Raw genomic sequence first — 18,727 nt, forward strand, 5'->3', positions numbered from 1 at the left:
AGGGATCAGGTTTGAAATTTCTGCTGAGTTAAAGAGTAATTATCTATTTCTCAAAATCAAATATTTTTCATTTCTTCTTACCTTTTACTTGGTAAGCCTGTATAAAGATGGAACTTTTGTACTCATGGATTATGAGGTAAAAGACATAAGACAAAAGAAGTGACTTTGAATTTTATATAAATTGAAACAATCTTCTGATATGGTAATTTTTTTTTTTTTTTCATGGTATTGTGGATTGAACCCAGAGGCACTTTACCACTGAGCCACATCTACAGCCCTTTTTATTTTTTTATTTTGATACAGGTTTTTTTTTTACTAAGTTGCTTAGGGCCTTGCTAAGTTGCTGAGGTTGATCTTGAACTAGTGTTCCTGTTTTCTCAGTCTCCCACTTTGCTGGGATTACAGGCATGTATCACTGTGCCTAGCTGGTGTATTAATAATTTTAAATTGGTAAACAATAAAACCATGGGGTTCTCAAATAAGGAGTGACTGGAAGGAAATAAAAATATATGATAATGATAATATACTTTGTAGTATTTCTAGACATGAATGTTTATACTTGTGTTTTGTTTGTTTGTTTTTTGCAACTGTGACCAAAAGACCTAACAACAACAATTTTAGAGGAAAAGTTTATTTGGTACTCACAGTTTCAGAAGTCTCAGTTCATACAGCAGCTGCACTGCTCTGGGCTTGAGGTGAGGCAGAACACCATGAAAGAGAAGGGTATGGAGGAGGAGAGCAGCTCAGGACATGACAATCAGGAATCAGAGAGAATTCTGCTTACCAGGGACAAACTATAAATCCCATGGCAACACTTTCAGCCACATACAACTTACCTACAGTCATCACCCAGTTAGTCCTATCAGTAGGTTAATGCACTAATTAGCTTAAGGCTCTCCTAACCAATCATTTTACCTCTGAACTCACACACACACACACACACACACACACCCATACTCCCCCCCCCCCCCCATTTAATTTTAAATTTTTTGGTACTGGGATTGAACCCAGGGGCACTTAACTGCTGAGGTGTTTTGTTTTGTTTTGTTTTTGAGATAAAGTCTCCCTAAATTGCTTAGGGCCTTGCTAAATTGCTGAGTCTGGATTTGAATTTGCAATCCCTTCTGGGATTACAGGCATGAGCCACCTTGCCTGGTTGTACATTTGCATTGAGCTTTGGGTGGATACCTCTTATATCTAAACCATAATAATGAGAACATTGAAAAGAGTTATTCTCAAAAAAAAATTTAAAAATTAAAATTATTTTGTGTCTTTAAAGTAACGAAAGTTCTTAAGAATAAGCCCATTTGAAAATTTTACTTAGCACATTCCACACAGAGTGGCTGCTGTTAGTCCTTAAGAATGAGGTGCACCAAGTGTGGCTGTTTGCATTTTTCTTAAAGAATCTAATGTTTAGAACTCCGTTCTATTAATTTTTTTTCTTTTTGGTTCTGTAATGTAGGAGTTTCTTTTTTGTTTGTTTGTTTGTTTACAAAATTCTTGGCTTGAATGAGAAATGACATCTGAGGAGGAAAACATGCCAAGTAATTTCCTTTTAAAATTCTTAATAGGACACATAAAGCATATCCCAAATGCTGCTAAACATATATGCTTTACCACTGAGTTGCAACTGCAGCCTTTAAATTAATTCTAATGTCTCTTATATAAATACTTTTCAATTTTGAAGAGGATATCAAATAATTTATTCATCAATATATACTGGGCATTATCCTTGTATTCACCACTGTGCTGCCTGACCTGGGTTGATTTTATGTATGTGAATATGGATGGGAGGGGCAGGAAGAGCGACTTCAAGGAAAAAAGAAATTCGAGGGGTTTTGTTTGTTTGTTTGTTTTTCTGATACTGTTCATTGAACACAGCACCTGTGCTTGCTAGGCAAACATTCCACCACTGAGCTATACTCCAGCCCCAAGAGATTTTTTTTTTTTTTTTAAAGAAAATGGATTGTATCAAAGGCAAAAACAAAGTAAGACAAAAAGGAAGTTGGCTGTCAGAATCAGAAAAGTGGGTGGTTTGTACAATTTGTTGGATAGGAAAAACTTTTACTATACTCTTTTAGGCACAAATTTATTCAGTAAATTTATCACATTTTTTGAGACTTATCCCTAATACTCTAAACTTACAGATTTTAACCCTGTCATTTTACATAGATTTCTATGTCTTTTCATTCTCTATTAGAACCATAAAGTGTATGAAGGAAAAATTTCCTCTCTTCTCTACCATATCCCTAGTGCCTAGAATAATGTCTGGCATATAGTAGATGCTCAAAATATTTAATGAATGAATGAATGGGTTTTTTTCAATCTACGAGGCATTGTGGATCTCATTCCAACCCAATGCAAAAGAAAGGATATATTTTATGCTGTAGAAGCAGTTGAAGAAGTTCTATTACTAATTTGCTGAGTCTTTTTTATTAAAATTTTTTTAAACACTTTATTTTTGTAGAGCAGAGTTAGTTTACGGCAAAACTAAGAAGAAGGTGCAGAATTCTTATATCCCCTTTGCCCCCATTCATGCAGAGTCTCCCTTATTATCAACATCCACTAGAGTAGTGTTGTTGCTGTAATTGATGAACCTATGTTGACTCATTATTCTCAACTAGTCTATAGTTTACATTAAGGTTTACTCGTTTTTTTTCATTCAAAATTATTTTACTTGTTAAAATTGTACATATTTTGGTGGAACTGTGTGATAACTCAATATATGTATACAATGTATAATTTTCCAATCAGGATAATTTGTATGTACATTTTCTTTAACTTGTATCATTTCTTTGTTTTAGGAATTTTTCAGTCCCTTCTAGTTCTTCATGAAATATATCACAAATTTATGTCAGCTGTAGTCACCCTACTGTGCTGTAGAATATTAGATCATATTCCTCCTAATAGTATTTTGATACCCTTATCCAATTTTCTATCTCTACACCTCTACCCTTACTAATTCGTAGTGACACTCTTATACTCTCTACTTCAATAAAATCAACTTTTTAAAAGTTATTCATGTGAAAAAGAACACATATTTTTTTAATACCTGGCTTATTTCACTTAACATAATATTCTCTAGTTCCATTCATATTTCTACAAATAACCATATCTCTCTTTTTTTTAAAAAAAAAAACAAACTGAATGATATTCCATTGTGTATGTATACTGTACTTTCTTTATCCATTCGTCTGTGGGTAGACACTTCTTGGGTGAATCTATGTCTTAACTATTGTGAATAGTCATTTCTTTGTTGTACTGATTTGATATGCCGTGGGTATATACCCAAAGGTGGAACGACTAGTTCATGTGTTAGTCTAGTTTTAGCTTTTTTTTGGTACCAAGTCTTCAAAAGAAAAAGAAGGAATTATGTTGAATTTTATCAAATTTTTATTTCTGTATCTATGGAGAACATCACATGATCTTCCTTTAGTTTGTTGATATAGTAAATTATATTGATTGATTTGCAATTTTTAAAAAATTAAACACTAATTATTTTCTGCTTATTAAATCCTACATCTGTCCTTTTCTTCTTTGCTTTCGTTTTCTTTTCTTTCCTTTTCCTCCCCCACCTCCCTCTTTCCCTCCCTTTCTTCCTTTCTTTAAGTATTAATTTGAGACAGGGTCTTGGTAAGTTGCTGAGGCTGGTCTTGAACCTGTGATCCTCTTGCCCCTGTCTTCCACATCTCTGGGATTACAGGTGTTCACTTCCACACCCAGTTGTTTCTTTCTCTATTTTATGAGTGTATTTCCCTCCATATCTTTTGTCGCCCTCTGTCATACTATATATTTCACTTATTTTTCTGTCTCCCTTCAGTTCCATGTTGAGTTCTCACTTTTCCTCTAGTTTCTACTATGGTGTCTACCACAAAGAAGGATTTAGCAAATGCTTGTTGAATGAGCGTCTGCCTTCTTGCAAAGAGTCCATAGTCTAGGAGTGAGAAAGAGGTACACAAATACAAATGTATGTACCTTAGAAGAACTATAAACAAAATTCTTTGTTAGCTCAAGATGGGAAAGGTTAGTCTCTATAACAGATCTTTTTCTTTTTTCTATCAGATTTGAAAGATGATACATCTAGAACAAATATATTCAATGATTCGGAAAACAAGAAGAATTCAATAAAGATGTGGTTTAGTCCTCGAAGCAAGAAGGTCAGATATGTTGTGAGTAAAGTTTCAGTGCAGACCCAGCCTCAAAAAGTAAAAGATGATAGTACTCAGCAAGCCTCAATGTATGAATTTGTTTCTTCAAGTCCTCCTGTAGTTGTTCCTAAGAGGGCTAAAAAGGCTTCTACAACATCTGCAAAGAAGCAAAAAAAGAAAACTTTAGCTGAAATCAACCAAGAATGGAATTTAGAAGTGGAAAAAGAAGCTGGTGAACTTGACTCCAAAGAGGAATTTAAGGAAAGGGTGGTATCCTTCTGTAGCTCACCATCAGTTATCACTAGTCCACAGATAAATGGTGAAATAGACTTACTAGCAAGTGGCTCTGGAACAGAATCTGAAAGCTTTGGAAGCTTAACTGAGGTCTTTTTACCATTGGCTGAGCATATAGAGTCTCCAGACCTTGAGGGGAAGAATGAGGTGACTCCTGAGGAGAAAGAGGTCACTGACAGTGATCTTACAACTACGGCAGCTTTGGTCTCCTGTCTCCCTGGCAAACGTGGGTGTTGTCGCAGGTTGTCTGGCTCCATGTCTAAGAGATGTAAAAGCAGCATTCCAAGCACCAGTGGAGATTTCGTTAAGCAAACAGTTCTCTCAGAAAACATCCCATTGCTTGACTGTTCCTCCCCACCTCCCAGCAAACTTAAAGGGGATGACATGACGAAGAGGAAAAACAGTAATACATCAGATGAGTCCATTAGCCTTTCACCATGTACACCACCATCTACACTGAATAGTTCAAGTTACAGACGAATGATGTTGAGTCCCTCTGCGATGAAGCTATTGCCTGGTAGCTTTATGGTTGGGAAAAGAAACCATAGAGGAGAAACTTTGCTTCATATTGCTTCTATCAAGGTAGGATGGTTACTCTGAAGTGCAATCTTGGAGTGAAATTGTGTAAGCCAGTTTTTTCTGTTTCTATAACAAATATCTGCTGTAATCATCTTACAAAGAGAGGTTTGTTTTGGCTTTCAGTTTTGGAGGTTTCAGTTCAGGACCAGCCCCAGTGCTTTGGGCCTGTAGTGTTATAGCATGGTGGGAATGTGTGGTGGAGCAGAGCTTTTCACCTCATGGCTGGGAAGTGAAAGAGGAAGAGGAAGGTGCTGTGGTCTCACTGTCCCCTCTGAGAGCATACCCCCAGTCACCTAAAGATTGATTGCTCACTAGGCCCCATTACTCAAAGTTTTCATCACCTTCCAATACTATCACACTGGGGACCAAGCCTCTAACACATGGACCTTTGGGGGACATCGAAGACCCAAACTGTAGCAAAGACCACCCTTAAGGCAATTTCTTTGGGGTTTGTGAAAAATATCCTAAGTTTACTAGGATATTACTGCAGATACCATACTTCTTCAGAACTGGGGAAGTGAAGTTGACAGGGACTGATCCTTGGGTCTGGGAAGTATGATCTTATATTATAGGAGAAAACTAGTATTCAAATATTGCAGCTTCTGCTTTGCCAAGTACTTTTTCTGTTGTCTGGTTCTGTTTTCATCATCTTGTTTAACCATTCCTCCCAAGCTTTATGAATATAGACAATAGCTAAGTTATTGCTAGCAAGATGTTTTTACCTAGCAAAAGGGCTGGAGGCTGTGTGAGAGGGGACAAGCTTCTGTCTCTGATGCTCCTTGTGGGCCCTGCCAAAATCTGGAACATTGAAAGATGTATATTTTTCAAGTGACCCTGGGCATTTGACTATCACAAATGGCTCTATAGGTGGGCATGGTGATGTATACTTAATCCCAGTGACTTGAGAGGCTGAGGCGGGAGGATCCAGGCCAGCCTGGGCAATTAAACAAAACTTTTTCTCAAAAAATAATATGTACTGGGGATGTGGCTCAGTGGTAAAGCACCTTGGGGTTAAAGTCCTAGTATCAGAAAATAGAACAAAAACAAACTTCGAAAGTTTGCCACAAAGGAGCTACCTGTGCCTCACAGTCAGCCATTTCTTTTACTAGCCATTCATCAAATTAATTTTCTAATTATTGCCTCAGTACCTGGGATGGCAGTGCTATTCTTTGGAACCTGGACAGCTTTCTGAGAATGAGGTGCACTTGTGTTGATACAGTACTGCCCATAAAAGGGGATAGTAAGCTCAGTAGTCTTATAGACTCCTCTGATTTCTTGCAAGTAAGTGATAGGAAAAATAATGTGTGGAGCTTAGTCCTAAATTAGAAAAGCTCTTATGTTCTTTCAGTAACTTCACGTGGAAAATTCATGAAATCTTTAGATGGATAGAGAACTGTGGGTGGTGTAGAAGGAATCCTTTGGAGGTTCCTAAACATGAAGCTGGTGGGCAACATAAAACATCTGGGAAAAACAAGCTGTGGACATTGAGTATGCCCAGCAGTTCCTGTATTTTTGTGTGGAGAAAGGGAAAAGCACAAAATGAGCATTTCTTAATTGTTTTTCTTCCCCTTTACTTTTATATTAATGTAGACTACTCTGTTACTGTTGCCCTTCAGGGGCTGGGTGAAGGGGACCTGCAAATTACCATGTTAGGGATCTCATTCTTTAGATAACTCAAGATTTTTGACATTTACTATGTTTAGGTTTTATTTTTGCGAGGCATGACTTATAAAATCAGGATTTTGGGGGGGGTATTGTTTTCATATGTATGCATATTATATCTATGCACATGATCTATTATAATCTTAATGTTACAGTGTTATCAGTGCTTCATAGACATAAGTAGTTACTGTAATAGTATTTTTTTGTTCATTTTTCTTACCAATAGATATGAATGTAACCTACTTTAGTTTGTGTTTTGCATTTTGGAAATTTTCAAACCACCAGGCAAACATCCACTTAGGTTAGTAGAGAATTTTTCTTCTGATTCTAAAAATAATTTTTCTTTATTAATGAGGGTATTCTGAGCCTAGGGTCTAGGCTAGGCTAGGTTTTGGTACCTCACCCCCCTCATTTTTTTTCCTTTGTGTGTGTGTGTGTGTGTGTGTGAGAGAGAGAGAGAGAGAGAGAGAGAGAGAGACTGGGGATTGAGCCCAGGGTTGTTCACAACTGAGCTACATTGTCAGCCATTTTTTATTTTGAGACAGAGTCTCACTAAGTTGCCCAGGCTGGCCTTAAATTTGAAAAGTTTCTGAATAGCTGGGATTACTGGTGTGTTCCACTGCACCCATTTTAATAAACCCTTTCTTAAGGAGGTAGAGTAAATATTTACAGCTTTGTATGCCATGTGGTCTATGTCATGACTGATCAACTCTTCCATTCTAGAGCAAAAGCAGCCATGGACAATAATATATAAACCAATTAAACATTATACTCAAAGTCAGATTGGCCCACAAGCCACAGTTTGTGTTCTTTTGGTCCAGGCGTGGAAAAAAGCTACAATAGAATATTAAGATAGGGAAAAAATAGTGGTATGATCCTGTCTTCGTGAACTTTCTTTGTTGATATGTTCATGATTGATTCGTGTGAGTTTTGTCAACTTACTTAGAATCTTACTAGAATTAGATTTACCCATTTTGTTCTTTTGAACTTAAATTATTAAATGCTGTTTTTCTTATAAGTTGGAAGGCTCTGATACAGTACATAAAGTCTGTTCATTTCTATTGTTTTAAAATCATGAATTAACAATAGTTTTGTTTTGTTTTGTTTTTTTCATTACTGTAAACAGAATGCATATCCCCCACCTAAGTTTGATCTTCAGTGAGACATATGCTTGGGAAAAACAATGGATTTGTCATTATATTTATTCTTGTAGAAAAATATTTTCATCTTATTCTTATCCTGATTTTCTCATTTGTAGCCGAGAGTGACCAATCTGGGTGTACTAGAAAACCAAATATTGTAATTCTGCTATCTCAGTTATGTTTTTTACCCACCTACTTCAGAAAAGGATTTGAAGGCACTTTAAAGTTAAAGCTACCATAAAATGGAACAGGGAGCAGGGAAAAAGGAAAGAGTTGCTACTGCATAATGAATTTAGATTTTGTGACTCTTAAGGCAGCCAAAGGAAATGAAGGAAAGTAGCAGGTTTTGTGTTGTCAAAAGATAAGGTTTTTCTTGGTGCTTGTTTTTCCCTAAAGCATATTGGTAGACTTGCAGTTTTCATAGTTATATGTAGTTCTCTTGGGTTCAGGAGGTGTGGTTGCCTGTGCATACTTGGTATGTGTATTGAGAGGGCACAGAATGTAGCAGTAGGTGTACTATTATGTTGAGTTGTTTAGGTTCCTCTGCTGCAATTAGGACTTTGTAGAATGATCTCTGAACTTGGGAATCTTATTAACATTAACATTCTTTAATATCTTGTACCAAACTTATCTCTAGGCATCATGTTTGGCATTACCCTTTGTCTTTTTTCTCTGATCACTTGTGTTAGCTTTCTGTATAACAAGCTTTAGTGACTTAAAACAGTGCAAGTTAATTTTTTTACAGTTCTTTGAGTCAGAAATTTGGTATCAGTCTCATCAGATTAAAATGAGTCTGTCAGGTGTGTTACCAGAGGCTTTAGTGAATGATCTGTCCCTTACTTATTTGGGTAGTTGGCAGGAACTGCAGAGTTCTTGGTTTCTGGCTTTCAACTGAAGGCTGTTCCCAGGTTCTAGAGTCTGTCAAATTCCTCAGTTGGTGGTATTCTTCCTCTGTCTTCAGATCCAGCAATAACAGGCTGAGTCCTTACATGCTCTTTCTGATGTAGCCAGGAAAGGTTCTGTGCTTTTAAAAGACTGATTAGATTGGGGCCACTAGCACAGATGAATCTCCCTTCTCAAGGTCACATTGCAGTGTTACTTTTCTATGTAAGCTAATATATTTACAGGTATTGAGGTTTAGCATGAAGTCATTTTGGGGAACAACACCACAGAGTTAGCTCCCTAATTTCTTGCACTGCTTTCCTATTATATTTGCATGACAACTAGAGTAATCAGAGAGTCAAAACTTGGCTTCTCTGCCCACCCCCATAATTCTATAACCCTCTTCTTATATCATTATAACCCATGTTCCTATTTGAATATCTGTCACTTATACCTAAAATGCTGTTGAAAACATAATGAGAGATTGATTAACACTCATATTGTTCATTCTTTTGATTTAGTAAAACATAAAATACTAAGAATATAAAGAAAATTTTCCATTTTCTATTATGTGATGACAGTAGTGCGTGGGAATTTGTAAGTACTGGAGTCAACATCGCTGTCATCCCAGGTTCTCTGGCACAGATTCTTAACATGGCCATAGTTACTTGTAAATCATGCCACAGCACTGAACAAGTGAGATAGAATGGCTCAAAGCTGGCATGCCATGATGTATTTGTGATCCAGACATAATAGATTATATTTTGAAGGCAACTTAAAGGCATGGTCTGCTTAAACTATAACAAAGCTGGTGGAGATCTGCTTAGTAGAGCTGAGCAAATCCCTAGGGAGGTGTCTCCTTCAGGGTTTGACTTTGAAACTCACTATACTAATAAGTCACATCTTTTTTATATGTCCTGCATACTAGCTTCATGAGAAAGTAAAGGACATGAAAGTAAACTGGCATTTATGATATGTTCACGATTTTAATTTGTGGAACACCTTGGAGTCAGCATTCACGTCTTCCAGTGAGTCTCCCACCATTCATGTGCAAGTCTGCTTTTATAATAGTAGTGATTTATTGTAATATTGAGTAGGTAGTCAGAATCATTTATGAAATTATTAAGTAAATTCTAAGAAGCTAGAGAAGTGTTTAACATTTTATAGTGCTATCCTAGATGGCTTTTTTATTTTTAAAACAACATCTCATTGCTAAAAGGAGAAGTTTTAGCTACCTGTCCAGTTTCTTTTTGTGGAAATGTTTATGCTGGGTAAGTAATTTTTATTGTAATGTTCTCTACTGATTTTATGAAGATCTTTATTAGTGATATTTTAGAAGAGTTACCTTTGTAACATGGAAAATAATTTTGTTTGTATTTTTGGAAAGTTAATTTATATTGCTAAAATATGCATGTATCTGCAATATGTGAGAATATGTGAAGAATTTTTCCTTTCATTGAAAAGTTAGCATATAAAAATTCAGTGGACACATTCTCAGCCTTTAAAGTATTACTTGAAAATACCAAATCTGTTTTAAATTTCTTATAAGCCTTTGTAAATTCTTTGCTTGGATGATTTCCCTCCCGCCCCCTTTTTAGCTGTGGTTTAAGGAAACCTCAATTATTCTTCTAAGTTATGAGGAATAAGAGTGAGTGCTTCTTACTCAAAATATTCTTCTAGAGAAGAAAGTAATTTAAAGAAATGTGAAGTAGAAGTTAATTTGTTTCCTGGAAACTTCATATCAGTTCAAGCCTATCCAGTTACATTGGACCCTATCTAATTATCATAATTTTATTTATGTGCATGACTATAAATTTACATAAAGTAGAAAGATGAAAATATGACAAACTTTTAAGTACTAGAGAGGAGAAAGCAGATTGGGTATAAGCAGTAAGGAGTTTGCTAATCAGTTATACATTTCAAGGGGTGAAATATTAATAGAAGACACCTTTAATAATATGAAGAGGTGACATGAAAGAAAATAGTGACTTAAAAGAGATTTCTGTATTCTCCAGAATGTCACTCTGTTTCTATTCTATTTTAATGTTCCATATTTACTTCCATTCTGCACTTGTGTTTATATTTTCTGGACTTCTTTAGGTTATACTTTTTGTTATTACCATGTAGGATTAAAGCAAGGTAACTTTTGAGGAGGGTTTGTGTGTGCATGTGTATTTTTGTGAATACTTTCATGTTGAAGGTAACGAATGTGTGTGGTTCTGGGTGTTTATCTCTTCGGTGTTCAGGGGATTGCTTAAAATAATTCAAATTTATTTCTTGGTAGATATTCCTGATTTCATTTGGAACTGACTTGGGTGTAGAACAAAAGTTGCTAAATACATGTTATACTGGAAGAACAGAATTTGCAACCTAAGGGATTTGGGGAAAATGTGGGGGGTTTTTGTAACTAGGATAATCTGTTTGGAACGTATATAATGCTTATTTTTAGGTCGGTTAAACCTTTAACGTTATTTTGTTTTAATTTAAGACAATAAAAACATGATGCGTGTGAATTTATTTTAAAACCTTAAGCTACCTTCTAAAGGTTCTGTACTTGAGAAGTAGCCAAAATATGAAAATAGAAATAATTTTTTTAAAAGCAAAAAATTCTTAAAAATCAAATGTTAATTATATTTAGGGGATTAGTGACTTGTACACATCAACCCAATAGAGGAAAACTTTCATTTCAAGGGTATTGGCTAAATATAGTTAGATAAGAGTAAGAAGTTCTGGTGTGTTGTTGCATAATGGGATGAGTATAGAAGATGATAATAAGTGTTATATATTTCAAAAAGGTAGGAAAAATTTTTTTAAAATTTTCACCATAAAGAAATGATAGGGAGATAGATATGTCTATCTAAATTTAAACATTATATAATGTATACATATACCAAAGCATCATTCCCCATAAATGAGTATAATTTTTATGTTTTATGTCTCAGTTTAAAAAATATAAATTAAGCTGGGCATGGTTGTCTGTTATCCCAGCAACTCACTAGGCTAAGGCAGTTGGATAGCAGGTTCCAGGCGTAACGCAGCTTAGTGAGACCCTGTGTCAAAATAGAAAATAATGGAGGATGGGGATGTGTCTCAGTGGTTGAGCACCCCTGGGTTCAATCCCTGGTGCACAAAAGAAAAAAAAAAAATACACACACACACACACACAAAGAAATCACTGAATTTATTTTGAAGAAGGCTAAATAAATAAGCTACATATGACAGAAAAAACATATACAATGTTGTGAATTATTTTGTGAAACACTTCTTTAATGGAGATGAAATCTCCTACACCCAATACTTTTTACATTTATGTGTGTGTGTGAATTTAGTTAAACTATACCTCTCCTGTTAATCCTAAACGAACAGATTTAGTTATATTTGCTGTGACCTGAAATGGTGTAATTTCAAGAGAATTTTATCTTCATCTCACTGCATAAATGCCATTCTTCTTCCTAAAGCCTGACATTGTTTTAAAAAGAGGCAATAACTTTTATTTTATAGTTAGATGTTTCTGGTAGTACTAGGGATTGAACCCAGGATCTTGTACATGCTAGCCAGGTACTCTACACTGAGCTACATTCTCAGCCCCAACTAGAGATTTTTTAAGAAGGCTTTAAGAATTGACCAATACTGAAAGAAAGAAAGAAAGAAGGAGGGAGGGAAGAAGAAAGAAAAGAGAGAAAGGAAGATGTCAGATATCTTTGCATATTATATTAAGGTCTTAGTTTGGGGAAAAGGAACAGTAGAAATTTGGCCTAGTTTAGCTGAGTGGTGGAATGTGTGCCCAGCATGTGTGAGGGCTTGGGTTAAATTTTCAGTCCTTCCCCCCATCACAAAATAAATAAATAAAGAAAGAAGAGTGAGATGAGATATTCCCTGAGATTAATTCTTTCAGTCTTAATTTTTTTACCAGGGTTCACGTTCATTGGAGGCTGGCAACATAGTTTCCAAGCTATGTCATTTACTTTTTTCAAAAGACTTCTTAATTCCTTTCATCTATATTCGGATTTAGTTAGATCAGGATACATAAGACACAGATAGTTCAAAATTGGAAAGGGATTTAATTTTAATATCATTTAACAATGAAAAGTACCTTAATAACTTAAAGATAGAATTAGTATTGTCTGCCTTTAATTTGTTTTCCTTGTCTTGTGCCTTAATTTAATTCACCTATTCTTGATTTTATTCATCTTTTTCAAAAACAGGCTTTGATTACAAAAATGTTTTTCTTATTTATATCTTTTTTTCCTTTTCTCTCCAATATATCTGTGAGCTGATGTTATAAAATAATTGCATATACTTCCAGAGTGTTGAAATAAGGATTGAAAACCTTTTGTGTAGTACGAAAGATTTTGTAAGGAATATCATAGATTTGTCAAAATTTATTTTCTGTAATTCAGTTAATTGATAATGGGTGATGATTTTAAATCTTGAACTCTGGAATAAACATCGAATGTTTATTTCATATGTTGTTTTGAATATGTTCTTCTGATCCCTTTTCTGCCATTTTAAATAGCTACTGCTTCTGCCATGAAATATCTCTAAGCAAATAAGGTGAATATAAACTAAATTAATGTGTTAGGATAAATAAAGTAAGTGCCAATAAAGTAACAGATTTTGGCAGTTTAACATTGGCTTCACTCAGTACCTTTCTTGGCTATAAATAGTGTTTGTTTTAAATAATACTCAGATATCATTTTCATGTATGCGCAAAAAGGATTTTTGCACAAATGAAATGACAACTTTAAAAACTTCATCATGATCAGATGGTCTTTGGCCAGGATTATTTATATAGTATCTTGAGATGAATTTTGAATATGGGTTGCTAATAAAAATTTTGTACTCCATATTCAAGGATAATGCAATATATTGGTACTATTCATACATGCATAGCCTAATATTTCTTAGTTCTTGAGCAATAGATAGTAGAGAAAAGATTTAAGCTTAACTTTTTCTTGAAGAAAATGGAATCTTTAAAAAAACAAAAAGCCCAAAACCCTAAATATCTTCCTTATGTTCTTGATACCTTTTTCCCCTCCCAGCAATACTGGGGAATTGAACCCAGGGTCTCCTGAATACTTGGCAGTCACTGTACCATTGAAGTACACCCCCAGGTTTTGATATTTTTTAATATGTTTTTCTTTTTCATTGTTCTACTAGGGTGATGTTCCTTCTGTTGAATACCTCTTGCAAAACGGAAGTGATCCCAATGTTAAAGACCATGCTGGATGGACACCATTGGTAGTTTTCTATTTTGTTTTGTTTGTTTCTGTTGCTGGGTATCTACTTTTTTTTATTCTTCTTCTCTTTATGTTCATAGTTCTTAAAGTTTATAGTTTTATGATGTCCATATATCAGCCTCTGCCATCTCTATACTCATTTTAAACTGAAGAATTTATGTTTTCATTAAGTATAAAAAATAATTATTTTCCATCTTAACTTTTCAGTTTTGATAGACAAGAAATTGGCTGCCTTTTAACTACCTTTAAATTTAGGAATCCAGTTATACTACATTGCTGAATTTAACTAATGTATAGAGTTAATGAACATCAGGATTCGTTCTATAGCATAGCATGTCACTGGAACCTAATTAAGTGTCTTAAGTCTTTACTTGTTATTACTATAAAAGCAATGTGAAGAATGCTTTGGAAAAAGAATGGTAAAAATACTTGGAAACAATTGCTATATGCATTCATTACATTAAGACAAAAGCATGATATTTGAATGAAAGCATAGAGTGTCAGCAAATGAGGGTTTTTCTTTATCCTTTAAACAAGAAGTTAAGCAGAGAAATTAGTAGGCTGTCATTAGGCTAGATGCAGAAAAGGTTGAAAGGTATATATAATGACTTTTCCTTAGCAAATTCTTAAACTGGGAGGGTTTAGTCTGGATCACAGTCACTTTATTGTTTAGAATCCAAAGGCTGGCTAAACTTTTCAAAGAAAAGTTATTTATTTATTTTTAATGCCACTAAGGCAAATGGTAGTAAAGGCCAGTGGGTAATTTCAAGGATCTGATGCCTAGTTTGAGTTCCTTTCTCCTAGTTACAGACTTAGACATGTTGAATGTAGTGTTGCCTATTAATTGATACGTGCTAAAGAAAGCACAATATACCAGAGATTTATGAGAATACAATATAGTGAAATTGTTGGCAGCTCATTAGACATAAAGAAAGATTTGCATGTAATATATCTTTGAATATTCCATTGTTAGCAGTTCTGTTATTTATTTAGTAAGCTGTTTTGAAAGCCTACTGTGTTAGTTCTGTTATCACTGACACCAGCCATCCAACAACCTCTAACTTTAGCAGAGAACTTGTCTTTTAAATAACTCTTAGGCCATTCACTCTGCTGTGTGCACATGTCTGTGTGCTGGTCTGCCATTTAGTATTGACCTGATACAGTGCATTTTCTTCAGCCTTAGAGAATTTCAGATTTTATACATGCTCTGGTTGTTAAATACCAGGTCTTTTTTCCTTAGTGCTCTAAAAGTATTGTGGAACAATTGAGGAGCTATAGTTGGTTTAAAGCTGCATTATCTTTAAAACAACAACAACAACAACAACAAAGAAGAGTGCTTTACCCATGGCTCTTCTTTTCTGTGATTTTTGATTACCACGTATCTCACCACAAAGATGATTTATTCACAGTGACTTTTACTCTTCCATCAACCCTATAGTCTGTATGAGTATTTAGGTAAGGATAAGTTTACTGACTGAGGTTTCCATTTATTTCTCTAAGTATGGTGGTATTATATTATCCTTCACTTTTCCTCATCCTTCCCCCTGCCCCCACTTTTGTTGTTGTTGTTGTTTTTAACTAAATTAGCACGAAGCCTGCAACCATGGGCACCTGAAGATAGTGGAATTGCTGCTCCAGCATAAAGCATTGGTGAACACCACTGGCTACCAGAATGACTCACCACTTCATGATGCAGCCAGGAATGGGCACGTGGATATAGTCAGGTTGTTATTGTCCTGTGGAGCCTCCCGGAATGCGGTGTAAGTAGTCCTCTTAAAAATTGTTTTTAAATTGACTTGTATTCCCAAATCAAGGTACATGATGAAGCAAAGACTGTTCTACCCAAGTTGATGTTTTCCTCTTTTTTCTAAAAGTAGAGTTAGATGTGACCATTAGGTTCCATATTTCAAATCAGCATGTGTGCTCTTTTTCTTGATGAGACTTTACATACTGGAGATTTGCTATATTTTTTCAGAAACAGTTGCCAATAGTTTCCATTTTGGAAACTTTATTTTATGAGCAAATTCTCTTAGTGTTTATATTCTGTAGATTGATTCATGCTTATTTATAAAAATTTATAGACTTAATTATGTTTTTGTGCTCTCAGATTCATTAGAATTAGTTTAAATATTTCATTTCTTCATGCCTTTTTCTGCATATTTAGTATAACAACAGTTAAAATATATAAGATTTCAGATATTAGGCAAGTGCAGTAGAATTATTTCCTAGATTTTTCACATTATTCAAATGAGGCTCTGAGTAAATTGTTTTGCAGTGTCAGGGCACAGAGGCACATTAGTGAATGCTGGCGGCTGCATTTTAAAATTGCTATTGTCAAGAGTATCACAAGCAAATGCCGTATGTAGATTTTATATCTTTAATCTGTAACTTGGCTCATGTCTCCCTATATATTATTTTACTCTTTTCAGTTAATTAGGTAGTTGAAATGAAAATGTCAGAATTGCCTCTCTGTGCCCCAGTTGCTTCTATAGGTTTTGAAAGAGCACACAAAAGTCAGGTTTACCCAGTTTACAGAGGAAAATAAGAATTGGAAAATATAAAGCTTCTAAGTTGTAATATTTTATAGGTAACAATTTAACATAATTGAAAAACAAAATAATAATGCAAGAATGTACCATACCTTAGTGCTGTTAATTTCAGTAGGTGTGTCTAATCTCCTTTATTTCTTTTCACAAGTCATAAGATAGTTGGGGGTTGGGGCATACTCAAGGGATATATATATATATATATATATATATATATATATATATATTTACTTTATATTATATTATATAAATATATATATATATATATATATATATATATATATATATATATATACTTTTTCTCTCTCTGTGTGTGTGTGTGTGTGTGTGTACACATGAATCTAATAGAGATATCTATGTCTATATAAGGACCTAACAGATTTGACCCCCCTGAGGGTGTAGCAAGCCATTTGATAAAGCAAATGGTTTCTTGAGTCAGGTGAAACTGAATAGTTTCCATCCTGGGGTTCTTAAATCAGCCATGACTACTATAATGAATGGAGCACTGGTCAGGGTGTTAGGGAATCCAGCTTTTATTTGTGACTCCATTATTGACTTTATAGCCTCAAGCAGGTTAATTTCTATGCCTTGGTGTCCTCACCTATAAAACATGGATGATGCCTGCTGCTTTTCTATTTCTTCAAAGCATAGTGAGGATTAATGAGCCAAAACACAGAGCCTGTCTTTGTGGTTTGTACACCATGATTCTTCATTGTAGTGTGAGGACTTATTAATATACAAGGAGTGGGTATGAGACAGTGAATGAGCCTGCCTTCACAGGTGTCTTCTCAGAGAGGACAGGCACTTGTTTTAAATATGCTTACCTAAAGAAGTGACAGACTTAGGTTTATGTATAGCCCAGCACTGTCCAGTAGTCCTTTCTTTGGTGATGGAAATGTTTATATCAATGCTGGGCATTCAGTAGCCAGTAGCCATCTGTAGATATAGAACACTTGAAAATTAGCTATCGCTACTGAGAAACTGTACTTTAAAATGTATTTAATTTTTAATTAAATAGTTACATGTGATACAGTTGGGAAGAGGGGTTTATTTAACAAAAGGGGATAGGATTGATACTGGATAAAAAGGTCTCAGTCAAAAGTCAGATGCAGTTGTTAATGTAGTTCTTAGGCATAATAGTATGGTCTCTGTTTCTGAACATTGTTATATATTTTGTAGACTATTGATTATCATTCTGAAATACTGTCCCTGTGGTTTTTTGCTTTTTGTTTGATAGTTCTTGTTCACCTAATTGGTCTTACCAGTGTCCTGCTGGCCTCCTCCTTTTCAGATTGTTTTTCTTTAATTCATTACCCATTCTGCTGCCTGAGTATTTTCAAAAAATACAAGTTCTGTCAGATTAAGTATTTGCTTAAAACTCTTCACTTCCTCCCTCATAATGTTTTTAAAATAAACTTTAAACTCCAAAGTATGATTTTTAAGACCCTGTGTGGTCTGGCACTACTTACCTCTTCAACCTTGTCTGTCTTACCACTGAACCTCTTGTCCCCCTTTCCTATAAGAATTTTTTTTCACTAGCCTTTCTGAATTTTTATTTCCTTAAAATGTGCCAGGCTATTGTGGAAAAATGAACAAACAAAAAAAGCCTTTACATATGCTTTTAGTTTTTCCTCTGGAGTATTCATTTTGGTAATCAATTTCTCATTCTTTTGAGTTTCATCTCAGCACTTCCTTTTGGTTGCTTTTCCTGATTCCTCATGTTTGTCTATAGTGGTTCTCCCTGGTCACACAGTTTAAGTGCTGGTGTGTTTACTTTATATTATCTTCTTTTTAGATTGCATGTTTTATGGATCAGGGATCATGTTTGCCCTTCCAGGCTCAGCCAAATGCCTAATATAGTCTATACATACAATTATGTGTGGAGAGAATCATTAAGTGTTTGAACAAATGGAAATGTGGTATACTTTTTCCTCTTTTGATAAAAAGTCAGATAAGAGAGAAATTGCCTCCTTTTGCTACCAGCTTTACTGTAAGTGTGACAAGTATGTTGAAAACCAAGTTTCTATAAGTAATACTCTTTTTTTTATAGTAAAGGATATGGTTCCTGGTGCTTGTTTGAATAAATATCATGTGTTCCCAGGGAGAATTCTTCCTCTCTTGCCCTTCTGGCATTATGGTATGTTATCTTTTGGGGATTGTGACTGCCCAAGGCAATTCTTGTAGTATTACAACTTTTAAGGCCATTTTATCCCCCTCTCCAATTTGCCAGTGTT

General features: G+C 34.9%; 1 protein-coding gene across 1 annotated transcript in view; it reads left to right on the forward strand.

Moving 5' to 3' along the window:
* Bard1 (BRCA1 associated RING domain 1) overlaps positions 1-18,727 on the forward strand; it is a 69,001-nt gene that overhangs the window by 21,688 nt on the left and 28,586 nt on the right. Inside the window, exons 4-6 of the mRNA XM_027941904.2 lie at positions 4,063-5,024; positions 13,868-13,948; positions 15,535-15,707. Coding sequence (XP_027797705.1) covers positions 4,063-5,024; positions 13,868-13,948; positions 15,535-15,707 — 1,216 coding nt within the window. The remainder of the gene's footprint in view (positions 1-4,062; positions 5,025-13,867; positions 13,949-15,534; positions 15,708-18,727) is intronic.

Source organism: Marmota flaviventris, chromosome 11 (genome assembly GCF_047511675.1).
Source record: "Marmota flaviventris isolate mMarFla1 chromosome 11, mMarFla1.hap1, whole genome shotgun sequence".
In the NCBI taxonomy this organism is placed as follows: domain Eukaryota; kingdom Metazoa; phylum Chordata; class Mammalia; order Rodentia; family Sciuridae; genus Marmota; species Marmota flaviventris.